Genomic DNA, 19,325 nt, shown 5'->3' on the forward strand with positions numbered 1-19,325 from the left:
TTAATTGAGCTCCTGTAGTGCTGTTTATTCTTCTATTATAGCCCATGGTACATTGTGGATTATTGATTTGTCTTTTTACCCTTTGAGGACAGTAGTTGTCTAATTCTTCTTTTGAATCCTCATAACTTAGCACAGTTCCAGGGTTATATTATGTACTCAGTTGATGTTTAATTATTGCTTCATTGTATAATGATTATTTATATATCATAATAGTTTTAAAAATTTGAAAAACACTAAATTCATTCAATTTCCTTTAATGAGTATTTGTTATATAAAAAAAAAGAGGTATAAAGTCCTGTTCCCAAGTCCAAACCTCTTATTAACTTAAACCTTGAGTTTTTTGAATTACCCACTTTGAAGTAATTCTTTTTATACCTGAAAAATGGATTTATTGAAATGTTTGAGATAAAAATATGTATTGCAAGAAGCATAAGACAAACATTTCAAGAGTACAAAATTAGTTGTAGAAATAACATAATTTTCTGGTAAACCCACATTGTATTACAAATGTGCAAACCTTTTTGATACAAAAGTTTTGTTTTTCTTATTTTTTTTTTTATACTGAGCACCCATTTTTATTTATCCATTTCCCATTGAGAGGTAACTCCTTGCATGCATTTTATCTATCCATTATTCAAGGTTCAATCTTCTCAAGGGGATAACAGCTCACCACTCTGAGATTTGAACTGTAATTAATCCAGTGGCAAGGATTTTCTCTCATGGATTCCAGAGTTAGCCAGAAATTTTAATGTCAAGATGTAAAAGCCTGTAAGGTTGTTACGTTTCCCTCAGATTCTATCCCACAGGAGGCTAAGCCCACAATTTCCCTCCTGTTTCTCATTCAGAAAAACAAAATACTATATTTGCATTCAGAATTGTTCAGTGATTGCTTTTTTGTGCTGGTGGTTCATTTCTTCACGTCAGCGTGGCTCTCATATTTTTCCTTTAAGATCAGGTTGTTGATTTAGGGCTTTGTAAACTTTGTTGTCTGGTGTCTGGATTTTCACTGAGGACGATCTTCCCTTGATCGTCTTCTAGATCCTGATTAGGAAGAAGGGAGAGCATATAGATTGTAAATGTGATGAAACTATAGTGTTTAAGAATATGATATTTTATGCATAACTATATCTATAAAAGACCATCACTTCTTATTATAATAAATGTTAGATTGTTTTCTTAATAATATATTCTGGTTGTGATGATAAAACCAAGTCCTCTTTTGATCAAAGGTATATGAAAATAATAATTTAAAGTGATGATTTTAGTTCCTTAGAAAATTTGGATGAATTTTCATGTTTAGAAGAAATCTGTGATAAAGCCTTCAGTTAAAAATTATGTGTACAACCTAAATGTCCTGCGTTAGATGAATGGATAAACAAGATGTGGTACATATATACAATGGAATATTACTCAGCCATAAAAAGGAACAAAATTGGGTCATTTGTAGAGATGTGGATGGACCTAGAGTCTGTCATACAGAGTGAACTAAGCCCAAAAGAGAAGAACAAATATCGTATATTAATGCATAGATGTGGAATCTAGAAAAATCTTACAGATGAACCTATTTCTAGGGCAGGAATAGAGATGTAGACATAGGGAATGGACATGTGGACATGGGGTGGGGAAGGGGAATGAGGGGCTAATTGGGAGATTATTTGACATAAATACACTACCATTTGTAAAATAGCTAGTGGGAACCTGCTTTATAGCACAGGGAGCTCACCTGTGGTGCTCTGTGGTGACCTAGTTGGGTGGATGGGGGGTGGGTGGGAGGGAGGTCCAAGAGGGAGGGGATATAGGTATACATTTAGCTGATTCACTTCATTGTACAGCAGAAACTAACACAACATTGTAAAGCAATTTTACTCCAATAAAAAAAAAATTATGTGTACAATTGAGTCTTTAGTTTCAAATGTCTAGATTGGACTGGGTTAAAATCAGATATGCCTATAATGCATTCATAAGCCTTCAACTTCTTTTGACTATTAGTATATAATTATCTTAGAAATTCCAAATATGTAATTATTTTAAGTTCCACAAGGGAAATCTTTGAGTTTTGAATGCATCAGAATGTAAGGTAACCTATGTGGAAGATTAGAAAATGCACATAAATAAAGTTATAAAGAAAATTATAGTGCATGGGTGATATATACATGTATATAACCTACACATTATATCAAAATTTTGTATATACCTATATTAATCATTTTCTATATGTGTACAGTAGATACAGTTTTGAATTTACTTTTGTCTCAAACTGTAGCCTCATTTTAAATAATAGTTTCACAGAGTTCAGGTCTACCTGCTACCCATTTTTGCTCAACTCTGGTATTCAAGGGTTTCTTTTCAAATTAATTCTACTTGAGTCTACCTCAGTGGTTCAGTATGTCTAGCACTTTACATGAGTATAATTGCCTTTCTTTTAACATTTGTTTTTCTTATATTCTATTAATAGTGAAAGATTTATTTTCTGATTCATATCATCAAAATACTTTGCTCAAAATAAAATATATTAGAATACTCTCCTTTTCTTTGGTTTGTCTTAATATAACAAAAGGTTTGTCATATATGCAAATTACCATAGTCAATATATTTACCTTGAATTCTTTTGTTGGCTTGTATCTTCCTCACAGGTGTGTCTGAAATTAAATAGCTTTAGTTAAAAATACTTTGAAATTATGACTAATATGAGACAGGAAACCATAGTTGATCAGAAGAGTATAAAGTTTTAAATAAACATCATGTAAACATGTAGATTTCTTTTGGAGTAGTGAGACTTTTGCACTGGCAACAAACAGACATTTGTTTTCCATATATCATAATGAATGTTTACTATTTGCAAAACATATTGTTTTATTATGGCATGTAGCACCCCAGATGATGTTCCATTGTTGCATGGAGTGACTTACATGACTTTTTCACCCTTTTTATGAAAAGCATCACTTTATGATGAAAGGATGTCTAACATTCTATAAAGTTTAGCAGAAGTATCTTCCCAGAGATATCCACTCATTTTTTCCAGTCATTCCTATTTGTGATGTATCAGACTTCTGCCTCTGTAAAATTCTCATTGTAAATTAATCTATGATCAACTTATAATACATGAGGACAACAAAATATCATAACTCTAGAAATATACCAGTAAGCAATTCAGGAAGTGTGTGCCAACATACTCCCCAATTTAATTCCAATCCTACAAGACCATTTAAAAGTTAAGTAGCTAAAAATAATAAAATCTTTCTTATTTTAGAATTTTAAGTGTCTCATAACAATGCAGTTTTTTGTTGTTATAGTTGCAAAATACTTCCCAATTCCTCATTTTTCTTTTAAATCATTGTCAAGACCACTTGGTCAACCTAAATTCACATTTTCACTCTGTCGTTGGACATTTGAGATCAATGAATAAGTGTGGTCCCTATGGCGACTTTCTTTCTCTGCTTACCTTTTTTACTCCAAGTTTTGAATTCTTGATTTTTATGTATCATCTATACTCAACAATGAAGTCAAAATTTTTGTTTTATATATATATTCAATTCTCTGAAATCCCATGAAAAATAAGACATGAGACTATCACCAACAGTATTGTGGGCTGTATAATATCAAGTTTAAAAAAAAGGGAAAGAAACATTAAGCATTTTTTGAAGAATTCTGTTTCTGTCTACATAGCATATTTCCAACATGTCTTTTTTCCCCCCAGAATATAAGATACATAACCATTTATCACACTATATTAATACTATAATAAAATACAGAACTAGAGAAAACCTCATTAGGTTGGATTAGTGAGGGAAAGTTTATGTGAGATAGAAAAGTCTGAATTATGGAATATGCTCCAGTTGATATATTTTTCTTAACTTCAGGTTTACTTGGTCACAAAAAATGGCTTATAAAATGTTGCCATGAAAAGATGGATCCAGTCTTTAAGCAGTGAACAAAAAGCATTGTTTATAATGGACTTATTAAATTCCAAAGAGCACTTATTATGCAATTTAAAACAATATTTTGACATTACTTTTCAAAACAAGCACTTACACTCAGATTTTCTTTTATAAATTTGGCAGCATCCAATTAATATATATCCAATTAACTAACTTGTTAATTTATTATTATTTGGCTATGATAAAATCAAAATAAGAAGTGTTCATTGTGGCAAACAAACATCTCTGGAAGAAAAGCTTGATTAAAGTGCAGAAAACCAGATTTGCGCTCAGTGGCCCTCTGCCATCTCAAACTGAATGACACTTGTATTAGGTCGTGTTTAGAGAAGCTAAATATGGCAAGATAAATTAATCATTGAACAATCCCACAAAAATGCTCCTCTCCACCACATGTTTCCTGAAACATACAAAATGCTTCAGCTCACTTATTTGCAAGATTTTTGCATTTTTACATGGCTATGACTTTGGAAATTTAGAGTGTAAAATATTACTTTGTTGACCATGTTAACGTTAATTGACCGTAATCCTCATAGTAGCTAACATCACTGAGAGTTTATATGCGCTGAACATTATTCCAAGTGCTTTTCACATATTGATTCATTTATATGTAGGTAACATTACTATCCCCACTTTTCAGATTAAGAAAGCAAGGCAGGAAAGCATCAATTTATAAGACAAGTTAGTTCAAGTTGGAACCCAGATTGGAAGCCAGACCTACAACCTGATCCTATGTTCTCTACAGAAGCCATAAATCTTTACATGTTATACAGGCAGATTTGTCAAAACCTTCCCAGATAACTTCTTGTGGTTGTTCCTTTCTCCATAGCCTACTACTTTGCTGTTCTCCCTTAATTACTTTAGTAGTTTCAGTAAATGTAGTTCTATCTAAGACAAGAGTGAAAAACTCAACACATTTTATGAGAAGAAGTTTTAGTTAAGGGGTCTGAAGTGTTTCAATGACAGATCATATTGGTACCAAACTGACCACTTAGCCATGTTAATAAGAATGACCTAAATGATTGAGGAATACACTCAGTTCATCAAAATGTACCATATGTACCACAATATGAGTAGTTCAGATAGAAAACTCCAAGCTTTGAGATGAAGACCACATTTACCTATAGATCAATTATCAATACTCTGAAAGAAAAAAAAAAGCCAATCTTGCATGACATAATCTTTATTTACACCAGCTTCTTTGTAAATTGGCGTCTCTTGGGATCTAGACAAGAGACACTTGTTATTCAGTGTTGACCCAATGGTTTTACAGGGCTGGAAGAAAGAAAACTAGCATGTCCACTTAGTGTCCAGATATTAGTAACTATACTGCTTATATTGTCTTTCTTATGAGAAAAAAAAAACCCTTGGAAATGTTTTGATAAAAACTTATGTTGTGACATTGACAAAACCAGTGCATTATGAATATGTGGAGAAACCAAATACTGGGAACTAAAGGAATCAACCTTTGGGATGAACATAAACTAGAGTTAAAGAAGGATTCCATTAACAAAAATTAGAGTATCTTATTCTTGTAACAGGTATTATCTTCTCTTGGCTGAAGTTAGTCTTCAGCACTTAGTTCGTCGTTTATAATGGACTTGTTAATGGGGGCTTATTGAAGGGGAGGAAAACATACTTACCGAAGTTTAAGCCTAAATAAATTAAAGCAATATATACAAGTGCAGTTACTAATTGGTTCATTCTCTACAAAGCACTGCCATTCTACAAAGCCGCTTACTATGGCAAGGACTGAAAAAAAAAAAGAATTCAACTTAATTTTCATGTCTTCACCTCTTCCCTCAAATCCCTACCTTTTTCTAGTACAGTGTTAAGCATTTAGGGGTAGATGAGTAAATTCTGTATTAGATCTCACAGGAAACTGGTTCTGTTGTGGCTTTGGGAGTGTCACATATTCCCTGGAGTCTGAAAGGAAATCTTGTATTTTTCAGACACAAATTTTTCTATTGAGGGGAAATTCAATCATTGGTTCAATAAAAATTATTTATTTTTACTATCACTGAACAGTATCAATACTATGTAAGAGATTCTACCTATATAAAAGTAAAGAATAAAACAATAATTGCCAAAAATATACATGGTCCCAAGAGAATTTACAACTTCTTGGACATAGTACTACAATTTTTTAAAATTTTAAGGATAAAACCCATTGGGACCATAATTTGGATAAACATTAAACTTCAATTTAGTGTTTCTCAATTCACAGTATATTTCAAAGAGCATATTTGATTTTTTTAAATAATTTAAATACTTGTTTCTCTAAAACAATTTCTTACCTTAAATTCTTTTATTGTTAAGAAAATGAACTGGAAATTAATTTATTCAAATACCAATTACCCAAATTATACTTTATTAACATTTACTATTTCTTTGAGTAATTACCATTGAGAGTTTGTGTAAGATTTTGAATTCTTTTTTTTCTTCTTTCCTTTTAAAAGTAGGTCCTTTTAACGCCATAGGCAGAGAACATTCCATATTTTAAATATTAAAATTAATTTCATATGCAAAATAATTTACCGCTCCAGGTATAGATTATGACTCAAACTGTTAGAAGAAACAGATAACCCATTCCCAAGTATGTAGTTTTGGAAAATAAAAATACTAAATGCAATTTTTTTGCTAGATCTATGCACTTAAAAAATTCATAAACATGCCTCTTATTATTGTTGTGGGTGCAGTGAATACATTTTTTAAAATATAAAAAGTATTTCAATTTGGGCTTCTTTAAATAACTACCAATTTTTAAAGTATCCCCCTTTCACATACAAAAATATCTTTACAGTTGTCTGTATCAAAGCAAAAAAATATTCACTGCTCCCCACTGAACTTTTTAAAGACTGTTTAAACTAGTAATTCTTTCTTTATAACGCTTACTATAACCACCATTGACCCAATCAGTCTGTTAAGACAGACATGATGTTGTCTTTTTTAACCTAACTAAAAAAAAAACAAAATAAAACCTGAATGCTCAGTCTTTAAAAAGTTGAAAATCTCAGTTATCAGAACCTGTTAAGTGGGTTAGTTGTTTCCCTTTTACTAACCTCCCTGAAGCAGTCTTTTAATTTCTTCATCTTCAAATAAATGACCATCACCACCTTCAATGAATTTGGTGACCTTGGTGACCTCTGAGAGGATACATGTTTATAGCAGAAATTGGTTTATGTAATAAAAAGGCAGGAGACGTGATGTGATATATAATGGCATCTGCCCAACAATGAATTCCAGACCAACACTTGGTTCTTTCTTGGTTTTTAGTGTTACTTTTTGATAAACCAATTTTCTTACAAAGTTGTTGAACACTGTATAGCAAATATAGAACAAAACAATCAATATGACTGTCATTTGAGTTTCATCCCCTATCTTTGGACTTTTTTCTTGTGTTGGTATGGAACTAGAACAAAGGAATGAGATAGAGTAGAAAGTGTAAGAGGCTTCAAAGATTATTTTAGACTTTGACATAGATAGCTTAAAGAAATCCACATTCTTATTCTTCTAGACATACTGACCTTCTTGCAACAATTTCTTCAGAGTTTCGTCTGCTTCTCCACCACTAGTTGAAATTCTAGTGTATTTTATTTCAGGACCTAAGGGAAAGACAAAAAAATAATAATAATAAGGAACTGAAACAAGGCTGGGCAAACTTCCTCTGTAAGGGTCACATAGAAAGTAATTTAGACCTTATGGGTCTTGTGGTCTGTGTTGCAGCTATTTAACTTTGTCCTTTAGAGTGCAAATAGCCATACACACTGTATAAATGAATGGTCACACTGTGTTCCAATAAAACTTTATTTACATAAGTAGGTGGCATGGGCCATATTTGCTGACTGCTTGTTTAAACATGGACTGCCAGGGAATTCCCAAAGACTTAAAAAATAGCTGAATTCAGAATTTTAGACTAATTCACTGATGGGAGACTGATACAGAGGTTTACTGAAATTATTTATCAGTTGTTGTATACAAGCTTGCATATTATTTTGGTGTGGTAGATGTGTATGTGTAAACCTTAAGATTAAAGGAAAATCGAAGGAGGGAATGGTTTTTTTCTAGGATTTAGTAACTCATTAATAAATAGCAAAGTGAAGATAGTGTATTATATGATACACATGCATATTCATAATAAAAACACAGGCTTATAGATTTGTCCCAAAATTTCCAATTCAGAGGAAAACATAGATTACATATTTAGGATTAGTATTATTTCTACCAAAAAAGAAATAAAATGACTTCAGTAACCACTAAGAAAATGACTTAGTTTCTTTAATGATTCTTATAGAGATATTTTAGGATTAAATGGTTTGCTCTTTATAATCCAGGCATAGTTCATATACAGAGTTAAAAATTACCTGTAAGATCTGCTTAGTAGAGCACTGTAATCCCAATCTAAACTTTTCTAAGAAGATTTTACAATAACTACATTTTTCAAGTGAGTTGGATTATCCCTTCTATCACTCACAGGTGATTTTTATCATCAAGGATGATGTATTGATATTTTATCAGGATAGTTTCTTTTACAGTGTTTCATGTGCACAATGCCAGTTATTTTTTTGTTATTCATTTTCATTATTTTTGATCAATATGAGATTCAGGATCACATTTGTTTAAAAAAAAATTACCTGTAATGATTCGTTCTTCTCTTGTCTCTTTTTCAGTTATTTCCACAGGCACTCCATCAATGATTTTGGTGTATTTTTTAATAATTGGCTCTGAAATAGGGGAAGAAAATGCATTTGATTTATCCCCTTATGGCATCTAAATGGCCATAAGCTAGACATTTTAATGATTAAATGTATTTCTCACAGCAATGCCATTTAGAATTCAATCATAATAATTTGGGGGACATATCTCAAATAAATTCATATAACAGAGGTCTAAAAGGTAGTGGTTATGTCCTGAATCTTGGGTAAGGGAGAGAGCCAACTAGCAAGCTAACACTCCATGTCATATTTGTCTCTTGACTGTGGAATGAGTGTTCAGGGAGGGTCCAGGGAATTATACATCATTAGAATGGGAATCTTATAAGTCCTAGCAATGACTTATTAGTCAGTCTTATAGAATGGCCACTCTTTCTTCTAAGTACAATATGTTCTTTTGTATTGACATGATTGTTTTCATTATATTTCATAATCATCCTTGCATATGCAGAGTAATGACAGTTTTGTTGGAACTGATGAGTTAATGGTTAAATCAATTCCAACTATATCCATTAAAAGGTAAACTATGTTTTAATTGATCGGCTAATAAGAATCTGTAACTGAGAAAAGTTTTCCCACAATTTATATAAAACAAAAGTCCAAGAGAAAACCTCAGATATTCAATATATTTAAACCAACACTGTTTGAAAATGTTCACAGTAGGCTACAGGAAACACAGAGAACGCACCTCCGTGGATCACTTCAGTTACTGTTTCACCTTCTTTAATCAGCCTGAATTCAGGTTCACCTTCAATTTTGACCTTTGTTATTGTGGGTCCTAAGGCATTGTTTTAGGAGACAAATTATCATGTTAATGTAGTCCTTTAAATTTACCAGAACAGGAAATTTATTTCAACATTTGGTGTTGCTCAAATTTCAAAGTGGTTTCAGGCTTTATGAAATCGGTTTTAAACAGTTCCCATTGTCCTCAAATTAAACAGTATTTATGAGAACAAATAACTCAATCTGTTGGTGTGCTACTAAAATAACTTCCATCTGCTTTAGCATTTAAATTGATGTTTAATTGATCCATTTATTCATAGTTGTAAAGTATGATCATGCAAAATATTATATGTGACTATACATTGTGAATCATACAGTATGAACAAATTTGAGTGGCTCTAATGATAACTAGTGTAGATCTTACTTTACCATACTGATATTGTCTATTACTTTCTTTTCTTGTTAAATTTTTAATTTAATTTTTAATCAGTCAATATCTTACATTTTTTATCTAATGGGCATAAGACTGAACATCAAAAAAGCCCAACTTTATGCCTACCTTTAAAATACGAAATTCAGGTTTTATGAGAAAATAGATTTGAGTACTTACCTTCTATATGTGAATGATGCATATATTTACTAATAAATAGTTAAACAGTCCTTCAAATGCAAAAGTTAAGTGTTGCATTTGACTTGCAAAATGATTTTGCTCCCAGAGAAAATCATTTTGAATGTTAGAAAGCAGATTACTACATTAGTTAATCAAGACTGTTTCTTAGAGAAGTTCAGTACATTTAACTCATACTGTGACACCCTTCAACAGTTGAATACAACTATATTTGCTTATCTTTGAGAGGGTTTATTTGTTTGTTCAGAAATTGTCAATGTACACCATTACCCAGAATTATATAGTCTAGGACAATCTAAAATAATGAAAACAAGAGTACAGTTCATTCAAACAGTAAGTATTTCGCACCATAATATTTGATCTATGTGGTCAAGGGACACTGAGTATCAAAACGTAAGCCCAAGTTTTAAGGAAACTTCAAAAGGAAAGAACAGCTAAGGAGTTTAAGAACAGGAAATGAGTTAATAAAATATCCCAATAGACATTTCTTTAGAAGAGCCTCAACTGGAATTTCAGAAACATCGTCTATCCTTAAATTCTATGAAGGCAGGGATTTACTACCAAAAAAATTTTTTTTTCATATTTATTCCTGGCGGGCACCTACGAGAGTACCCGGCACCATACGTGCTCAATATGTATTCAGTTGATTTATTCTTACTTCTAAAATTTGGTTAGGTACAGTTTATAAGAAACATCTTAAAATTGTGTCTTGGGGTCTAATTTATTTAGTAAGAATTCAAGAGTTATCGATGAATCAGCAAAAGTTCAAACAGTGAGAAGGAAATGCCAATAGTAATTCTAGAACTGGACAATTGTAAATGGCTGCCAAAATAAGTATTTGTCTCCCTCATTATATTGCACAAAGTAAAACTTCCAAATTGTTTAACTGGAGAGTTGTTAATGCATAGGTGACTTGACCCCATTTTTCATCTTAGTTCCCTTCATAGGAAAAACTCAAGTAGAGCTGATGCTTCATTGTGTTCCTAATTGAAGAAAAGTAATACAATAGAATCCTGCTCACAAAGATTGGGAAGATAAATGGGTTGAATGAAGAAGCTTGAAAGAAAAGAGAAGAATCTTTGAAAATAAAAATAGTACATGTGAATGATTTTTACTATAGAAGCTGTGTACAAGTGATTATACAAAATTTTAGGGAATCTGATTTTTAAAAAAGAGTACAAGAATCTAAACATCAAGGATCATTTTATCATTTTTCATTAAAATGATCAAGAAACATTTTCTCAACAAAAATTTCTGAGATTTAACTTCTTAAATCATCAAATTCTCTTCATCACTATATAAGAGCAATCAAATACTCAAATGACAATAGGTATAGTATGTTTTTTAAAAAAAGCACAGATTCCAAATACCTCAATTTTAAGTCTCAAGAATGTATAAAAATATAGATAACTCACTAGCTAGGAAATACACTTTTACATACATACTTCCAATGTCTAAGTTTTAAGTAATGACACACTTTTCGAGGAATCAAAAGTATTCAAGAAGTTGCCATCTCAATTCGTAAAATGAGAATACCCAAATCAAAGATAATTACAATAATAGTTTTCTTGAGATTCAATTGAGTATATCATCTATTCCTTTTTTGGAAGACTGTTTCTATTCTTCCCTCAGAATAATGAAGAAAACCTGGTCTTTCTTCTGTGGCCAGTCACCACATTAAGATTCTTAGACATGGAAATAATTCTTAAGTTCCGATCCTTTGGGAGTAATTAAAATATGTTAAATGAAGGGGGCATCAGAGATGTTGGAGTTGGCTAACATACACAGTAGGGGGAGAGAGAAAAGTAACTTTATTTAATGCTCTAGTCTGAAACATCAGGAGATAAGTATATATGTAAGTATATGTGTCTATTTAATGTGTTATGTATGTATACATATAAGAATATGTAATGTATATTATATATAGACACACATTCAGGGCTGGAATTAAGGATTCTAAGGTTTGACTCAACTGCACCAACTACTTATTTCCTCTGTTTCTGGTGGTTTAATTAAAAAATATATCATGTGTGGATATACATTTTAAAAGCTTTCTTCAGTATACAGCTTCTGTGCTCTCTTAGGTTGTTGAATCAAAAATGCCTGCACTTTTTGGAACACCTCGCAACAGTATAAAAGAGATTTATGTGGGGAGACTGGAAACAAAACTATAAAGAGTATACTCTCTAAAAGAGTCTAGGTGCAGGAAAAATAGCTTAGGATTTATTTGTATGGTGAGTTATCTGGGTACTAGTGCTAATGCAATGGTAAATTAAGTTGAAATCAAATACAAGCAAATGTACTGAAAGTACATTTCATGCACCATCTACTCTGCTAAATAACTTACATTCCGCATTCTGCTGTTAAATGAGCATGCCATTGATATAGAAATATTTAGCATGTTAGTTTCAAAAAGAATGTAGATACATTCATAGAAATCAGTCTATTATATGGATTTTTAAGGAACCATGTATAACATTGATTTTTACCTTCCGTTTTGATAATAGGCTGAAGACTGCCTTCAATCACTTTAATTTTTGGTTCCACAACTTTGGTTATAATTTTAGTTGCTGAAAGTATAGAAAGTGGAACATAAATGATGTTTACATAAAAACAACCTGAACGAAATTCTCTCTCTTTTTTTGGTCTTTGTTGGGTACTGAGGTATCAGATGTGGTAATATGTTCAGGAAGTCAGATATAGGAAATATTCCTGGTAATTATCTAGCATCTTCTCATGTCCAGATGATGAACTCTGAAGTCCAGTGACTTGGATTTGTTCCAGTGAAATACATACTTGCTAAGTGAGGAATTCTATCTAGAAATCTATCATTTTGAACTGCACCACTAAAGCTCTTTACCTTCTTTTGTACGTCTTGAAAATATTGGCTGCGTAGCAACAAAGACAAATAAACATGATTAATTTCATGCAATTCATAATATCTTAAATTGCATTGTTGGATTCTTTCTCAATTAGAAGAAGACATTGAAAGAAAAAGACTCAAAATATTTTTCATGCATTTGATAACAGTGATACAGAAAGGAAAATACAAAAATAGTTCAGAATACTTAAATGTAAAAATGGATTCCAGCCAGCCAGACATGAGCTCTATGCAACAAATATGATATGATCATGTATTTAATTATTTAAGTTACAGGATAAATTGGCTTTAATTTTCAGCTTTATCATCATCATTTTTATACTGAAAGCTATGTATTTTGAATGTATGTCATCCATCCAACTGAAATAATAATAATGTGCAAAATATATTTCAGATAACAGCCAACTATTTGGTTGGCTTTTGGTTGTATAGATTAACTGAAAGTGTGCCTCTGGAGCCAGATACCAGAGCTACTACTGGCTCTTTATCATTTCTAATTAGAGCCTTAAAAGATGGATTCATTAGATAAAGCACTAAAGCTATCTGTGCAATCATAACAGACTGTGTTGAAGCATTAGAGGTGAGATATTAGCGCAGTCTGGATTTCTGTCACATTCTCAGTTCAGGTTTCTGAGATGTTTATCTGTGTCAACTCTTTGAATTCATATGGATTCTAGAGCTTAATTGTGACTGTGTCTCAGTTATTTCAGATTTTACATATTGAGATCTCAAATTATGAAACTAAAATATGTCAAATCTTTGTGTCCAATTACTGATTCCACAGGTGGCCTGGCCACAGAGGAACCTTTCCATGAAGGTCAAATTCACAGAGGTCTCTGCTGCTACTATCAGAATGGGTTAATTACTTTTAGCTTAAATTTTCACTTCATGTTAAGGAACTTGAAGTTTAGAATGTTTATTGGGGTCCTAGTTTTGTTTCAGTCTTGCTTTTCTGAAGACTTAAATAGTTTTGACAGATCACGGGTTGAGGATTAAATACTGATTTTCTTCCTCTCCACCTCAAATGTCATATATTTGACAACACATACTAAAGAGCATTTTCCCCCCTTACAATTTAAAATGTATGGTATTTGGGGGACAAGAATAATACATAGTAAGAAAATTAAAATTTTAGAGACAAGTCAATAAAGGAACATGAAAATGGAATCTTTGGTTTAATTAGTCTCAACCTCTGTTTGAACTATGCTTTCAAGTAACTGCATACACGGAGAAGAGCTAAAGAAATATACCACATCAGCATGTAAATCTCAGAGCTCTTTCAAGAGCTGAGTAGGTAGGTAAGACTCATTAGACTTGCATAATTTCACAAACTGTAGCTTGTTCTCTGTGAGAACAATTTAAGTAGAGGAAAATAAAGGAGTTATAATATTTTGGCTCAATGTAAGCAAAATATTGCATTGACATATAAAAGGTAGTGGACCTCTCATGGATACAGTAGAAAAGGTAAAGAAATGTAGTGCAGATACACGTTTTTAGTGGAGGAAGATGACATAGCATTTCTGATGAATAGAGCCCATAAGCATTCTTTCATTTTTTATAAAATATATCTTTAATAAGATTGTATACTTCCATACTGGAATTTAAACCATGTTGAATTATAAGTATTCCAACTAAGTCATTGAAACAGCGCTGAGCTGGCCTGATACTAGGATTGTTTATGTTATTATTACATAATTAAGATCAGTAAGAACAGCAGACCTTTTGTTTTGCTCCTTACATCATCTTTACTCCTTTTCCATATCTAGTGTAAATATTAAGGAAAATTTTCTTAATTAAATAACAGGATGCTCATGGTATAAAATAGAATAATTCTTGCCAAGATAAATGTGGGAATTGAAGCAATGCTTTAGCTACTGATGCATTTTGAGTGTTGAATTGTAGAGTCAAAACAAAATGGAAAGAATTTCTGCTTTGAAAGCTGCAACGGAAGAGAGGAAAAAAGACAAAGGAGGAAAAAGCCACATTGAATAAGAAATACTATGAGTTACATTTATGAAAATGAAATACCTTTGCTATTGTTAAGAAGTAGAGGTTTAATTTTGATAATCTGGTAGAGTCAGGAATAAAAGAACCTTGGAATCTAGAAACTCTAGGTTTATCACCTGACAATTTTTTTGTTCCTTCATCCAGTTTTGAATGGGGAAGAGTTTTTGAACCACCAGCGCATAAATATTAGACTTCTCTGACAGCCTGCCCTTAGATGGCTGAGGTCTTGAGAGTGGAATGAGCTACAAATCTTTCAGCAATGTTATTTCTGTGTCCACATATTTGAATTTTCAGATAGCTCTCAAGTGCCTTTTAGCTAGCTCTCCTCTTTGTATGTTTGTGTGTCTTTTTTCCCCTGCGTCTTTGCAATGCTAGCAATTATACTATATCAAGCTAGCAGATGAATGAGGAAGTGGTTCATTGGAGTTGAAGGGTGTAGTCAAGGCTGAGAGGTCTCATCCAGACCTCAAGCCCTGTTTCAAGTGACATGAGATTTGCCATTGTTTGGAATTCTAAATACCAGATTATCAATCATCTCAGTAAACACAAAGAAAATTCTTGGGTTTTCTTTTTTTTTTTACATCTTGCCACTTATATGTGACAAATATTAATTATGTACTTACTGTAGACAGTTATGGGGATTTCTTTGAAGGTGCTACCACGAACAAACTGAAAATAAACATTATATTTAGTAACATGAAATGTAGTAGTTGTATTAATAAAATCTTGGCACCATGATTTTTAATTTTCACTGAAGTAAAGACAGTGAAGCTATCATTATATTTAGTAAAAATGAAGGCTTCATATAAATCATCTTCCAATTTCCTGCTGTTGGGCAACATGGCATAAAATGGTTGGATTTGTTACTCAGAGTTTTAAAAATTATAGAATAGCGAATCCCAAATTAAAAGTTCATTAAATAATACTCCCTGTGTTGTCTGGTGCTTTAACCCTACCAATATTCAACCCAATATTTATCCTAGAATATTCCTTTACCTTTAACTATTGCGATTGGTGACAACTTCTCATAAGCAAATATTTTATCTTTCCATTATATTCTGTAGCAAAAATATTTGATAATAGAAAAATTATAGTTTCTTATCTACATGTCTTATCTTCCCTGCTGGACTGTAAACTTTTTGAATAAAGGGCCATATCTGATTCAACTTAATATTTCTCATAATACTTAACATTCTGCTTGGCCCCAAGTAGCTTTTATTAAATCCTCCTTAAACAAAACCATGAAGAAATAATGCCAGTGTACCATTATAATCAACAAAGAGCAATGCAGTCCCAGTGTACATCTACTTATTAATGTATACATTTCTAGTTTCTTATGTTAAACCTGCAATGTCTGTTCAACACATTAGAAACACATGCAATAACATCTGTACCTTAATTTGGATGTATTTGATCAGTTTATTAAGTATTTCCAGCAGTTGATCATTTCCAACAGGTGTGTCTGTGAAGAGGAATATTAAATGAATATTGTAAGAATGGATGAAATAAAAATCTAGGTTTCTATTGAAAAAGAGTTATGTTTTCATTAATCAGTTCAATAATTACCAACCTGCTGGATAGAGGAGTTTATCTACAACATGAATGACACCATTTGTTGTCATGATGTCAGATTCTTTTGATTTCAATTCATTTACCAGAAGTGTATCATTAACCTATTAAAACAGGGGATAATTTCAATGGGAAATTTAATGAAATATGAACATTAGGATGATTGAATAATAGATTAACACTCTCATAGATTCATACTAGAGAACTTACTCCTTTCAGAAAGATTTTGCTTCCTTGTGTGGTCTTTAAAATGTTAGTAACACCAGGTTCAAATCCCTTTCCAATGAAAACTCCTGGTGTCAGGTGATAAAGGATGATGTTTTGAAGAGCATTTTTGTTCCCTAGGGGGAAAAATATATATTTATTTAATAACATGTTATATATTTTGACATTTTGATATTATGAGGATGAAGGAGAAAAATATTTCTTTGTCTTTATTTTTTCCACACTGTAATTTCTCATAATATCATTGTTCTCTCAATGTGATATCAATGCTATGTCAAAACATGCAGTCCCTTCAATAAGTTAAATCAAAATATTATCCAACTTACTGGGAGAAAAAAGTCAAATTATTTTTGAAATTGTGACTATTTCTTTCTTTGTCACCTAGTTGTGTGCCCTTTAATAGAGACAACATAAGTGAACATCTAGTCCAACAACATTACGGTAAGCAGTTAATTGAGAACATTTATGAGTGACCCTCTAATTATTCCAAATGAAATTAAAGGAGACGAAGGCTAGCCATGAATAGCAAAGAGGGGACACTTTGGTGGCTGATATCTGGGCAGGACCGCTTGAGGAAGAAATGAGATCCTGAAATCAAGGGGCAAATATATCTGGTGTTCACTTCTACTCACGAATAAGAATTTCCTTTTCGTCGTTAGTCATTCCCTTAAAGGCATCGTTGGTTGGCACAAACAAGGTCCAATCTCCAGGCTGTGTCAGGAGCTCTTTCAAGTCTGCAGCTTCAAGTAGGCTGAGGAAGATGCTAAGCAGGAAGGACATATGGACATATGTTTATTTTATTAGATTTAATCTAGGTAAGCCTACCCACCATGCATGAAATAGAGTAGAATCCCTATACGTGGAAGCATGAGAAAATGGTTCATATGTTTTCATATGTTTCAAATGCAATTTACTGTTAAAGGTTTATCATGGGGAAATTATTTAAATCTACATATGATTCTTAAATTTCCTAAACTCTGTTTTCCCCCTATAAATCTTGGTGAGGTCACACTTTATTTAATATTCTGCAAAATAGTCTTTGCTAGAATATACTATCAGTTTTTAAAAACTTAATTATAAAAAGATTTGCAAGAAGTAGTTCAGTCTATTAGGTTGATTTTTGTTTGTTTTTTACTTACCAAGTCATATTATGCTGCACCAGGAAGAAAAATATTGTTAAGAACATATCTTAATTTTAAAAACATTTGTATAGACTTTCTATTCTAAATTCTGTTCTCAGCAGTAGTGAATACCGAATGGATTTTGGAATACTTACTGTGAAACAAAACTATGCCAAAAGCTCTTATTCTCTTGTGGAGGTGAAACTAGTAAGCTTACCTGAAGCGCTTATCTTGTTTCAGTTTTTCATGGAGGGATTTCTCTGCTGGTTTGATGATCTCTTGGAATATGTGAATGGCACCATTTCTTCCTTGCTTGCTTCCTCTCACCATGCATGAATTTTCAATGCAGACAGCCTAGCAAAGAAATAAAGATACAGTTGTCCATTTCCTTACTTGAAATTCCCTACGTAAAAGAAGCTACATAATTGAATTTCTGGATGGGCTCTTCTAAGAGGTCACCTGACTTCTAATGCGAGAAAAAACAGTTTCTCTCCTCTGTTTTTAAGGTCTTGTACACTCTGACCTCACTTTTCCTATTCAACTAGGTCTTCCACTACTAAGCAAGCTACCCTATGTGTGGGGCAGGTAGTTTTGTTAGTGAATTTAAAAACTCCATATAATTCCACTTCTACATTTCCTATCATTCCTCTCTAGGTTCTAATCATTCTTACAGACCCTCTTTTGTGAACTTTCACCCTTTAACTTTTTAAGACCCTCTTTAACCATAAAGTTTCGTGACTTTACTGCCTCTTCACAGATATTTAGTATATTATCTTGACTGTAAGACACTATCAATTTTAAGTCAAATTACTGATTAAGTTATAGCATTTCTGAACAATAATATTTATATATGTATCATTTAGAATGCGGCGCATTTTCTGCATCATTTAAAATGTGTGTCTTGGCCTTGTGGAACTATGGTGCACAGCACTGTGTGTCATGTTTAGTTCAAGGTAATGCTTGACCTCCTATGAGTTCTTTTTTTTTTTTTTTTTCCTATGAGTTCTTTTTAACTGTAGCTGCAAGGTTGCCTGGACAGAAACTGAACAGCACCACCAAGTAGCACTGTAATTCTGATAATAAATATTTTCTAGAAATTTTCCCTCAGATAAAGCACATTAGAACCACTTACTAGAAATCTTTATGTGCCTATAAAAGTTTATCCTGAAAGCCATTCAAAAGAGATTCGGTGGTTGGATGATGGTCATACATTAAAAGATCATCCTAAACATTGGACTCAATATAAAAATTACCTTGTAAACAGTAAAGTACGGTACTCTGTAAAGCAAAAGCTTATTTTAAATGAGTTTTAATGATTTATGGAATTGAAATAATGCTTTAGAAAACGTTATTTATAATGAAACAAGTGCAAGTTATCAGAATTATTAATACACAGCACTTTTTGTATACTTTCCTCAAAGTCTTTTTAAACAAGCTATCCAGTTCCCTGATCTTCCTATAAATATTTACTATTAAGACCACATTAATAAAATTCTAAGGAACTTTTGTTACAAGAACAGTCTT

The 19,325-nt window shown here is 32.2% G+C and overlaps 1 protein-coding gene across 6 annotated transcripts in view; it reads right to left on the minus strand.

Moving 5' to 3' along the window:
* Positions 1–239: 239 nt before the first annotated feature.
* The window catches only part of POSTN (periostin), a 34,131-nt gene continuing 15,045 nt past the window's right edge, over positions 240–19,325 (minus strand). The window contains exons 11-23 of one of the 6 annotated variants that reach the window (XM_060128648.1): positions 18,019–18,155; positions 17,313–17,443; positions 16,666–16,796; positions 16,457–16,559; positions 16,281–16,348; positions 15,510–15,555; positions 12,488–12,568; positions 9,336–9,425; positions 8,570–8,659; positions 7,463–7,540; positions 6,998–7,081; positions 2,598–2,639; positions 240–1,041 (exon numbers count right to left, since the gene is read on the minus strand). In XM_060128648.1, coding sequence (XP_059984631.1) covers positions 1,004–1,041; positions 2,598–2,639; positions 6,998–7,081; positions 7,463–7,540; positions 8,570–8,659; positions 9,336–9,425; positions 12,488–12,568; positions 15,510–15,555; positions 16,281–16,348; positions 16,457–16,559; positions 16,666–16,796; positions 17,313–17,443; positions 18,019–18,155 — 1,119 coding nt within the window. In that variant the 3' untranslated portion in view covers positions 240–1,003. The remainder of the gene's footprint in view (positions 1,042–2,597; positions 2,640–6,997; positions 7,082–7,462; positions 7,541–8,569; positions 8,660–9,335; positions 9,426–12,487; positions 12,569–15,509; positions 15,556–16,280; positions 16,349–16,456; positions 16,560–16,665; positions 16,797–17,312; positions 17,444–18,018; positions 18,156–19,325) is intronic. The other 5 variants (XM_060128649.1, XM_060128650.1, XM_060128651.1 and 2 more) reach the window with 5 other exon arrangements.

The sequence above is a fragment of the Lagenorhynchus albirostris genome, chromosome 18, assembly GCF_949774975.1.
Source record: "Lagenorhynchus albirostris chromosome 18, mLagAlb1.1, whole genome shotgun sequence".
Taxonomy (NCBI): domain Eukaryota; kingdom Metazoa; phylum Chordata; class Mammalia; order Artiodactyla; family Delphinidae; genus Lagenorhynchus; species Lagenorhynchus albirostris.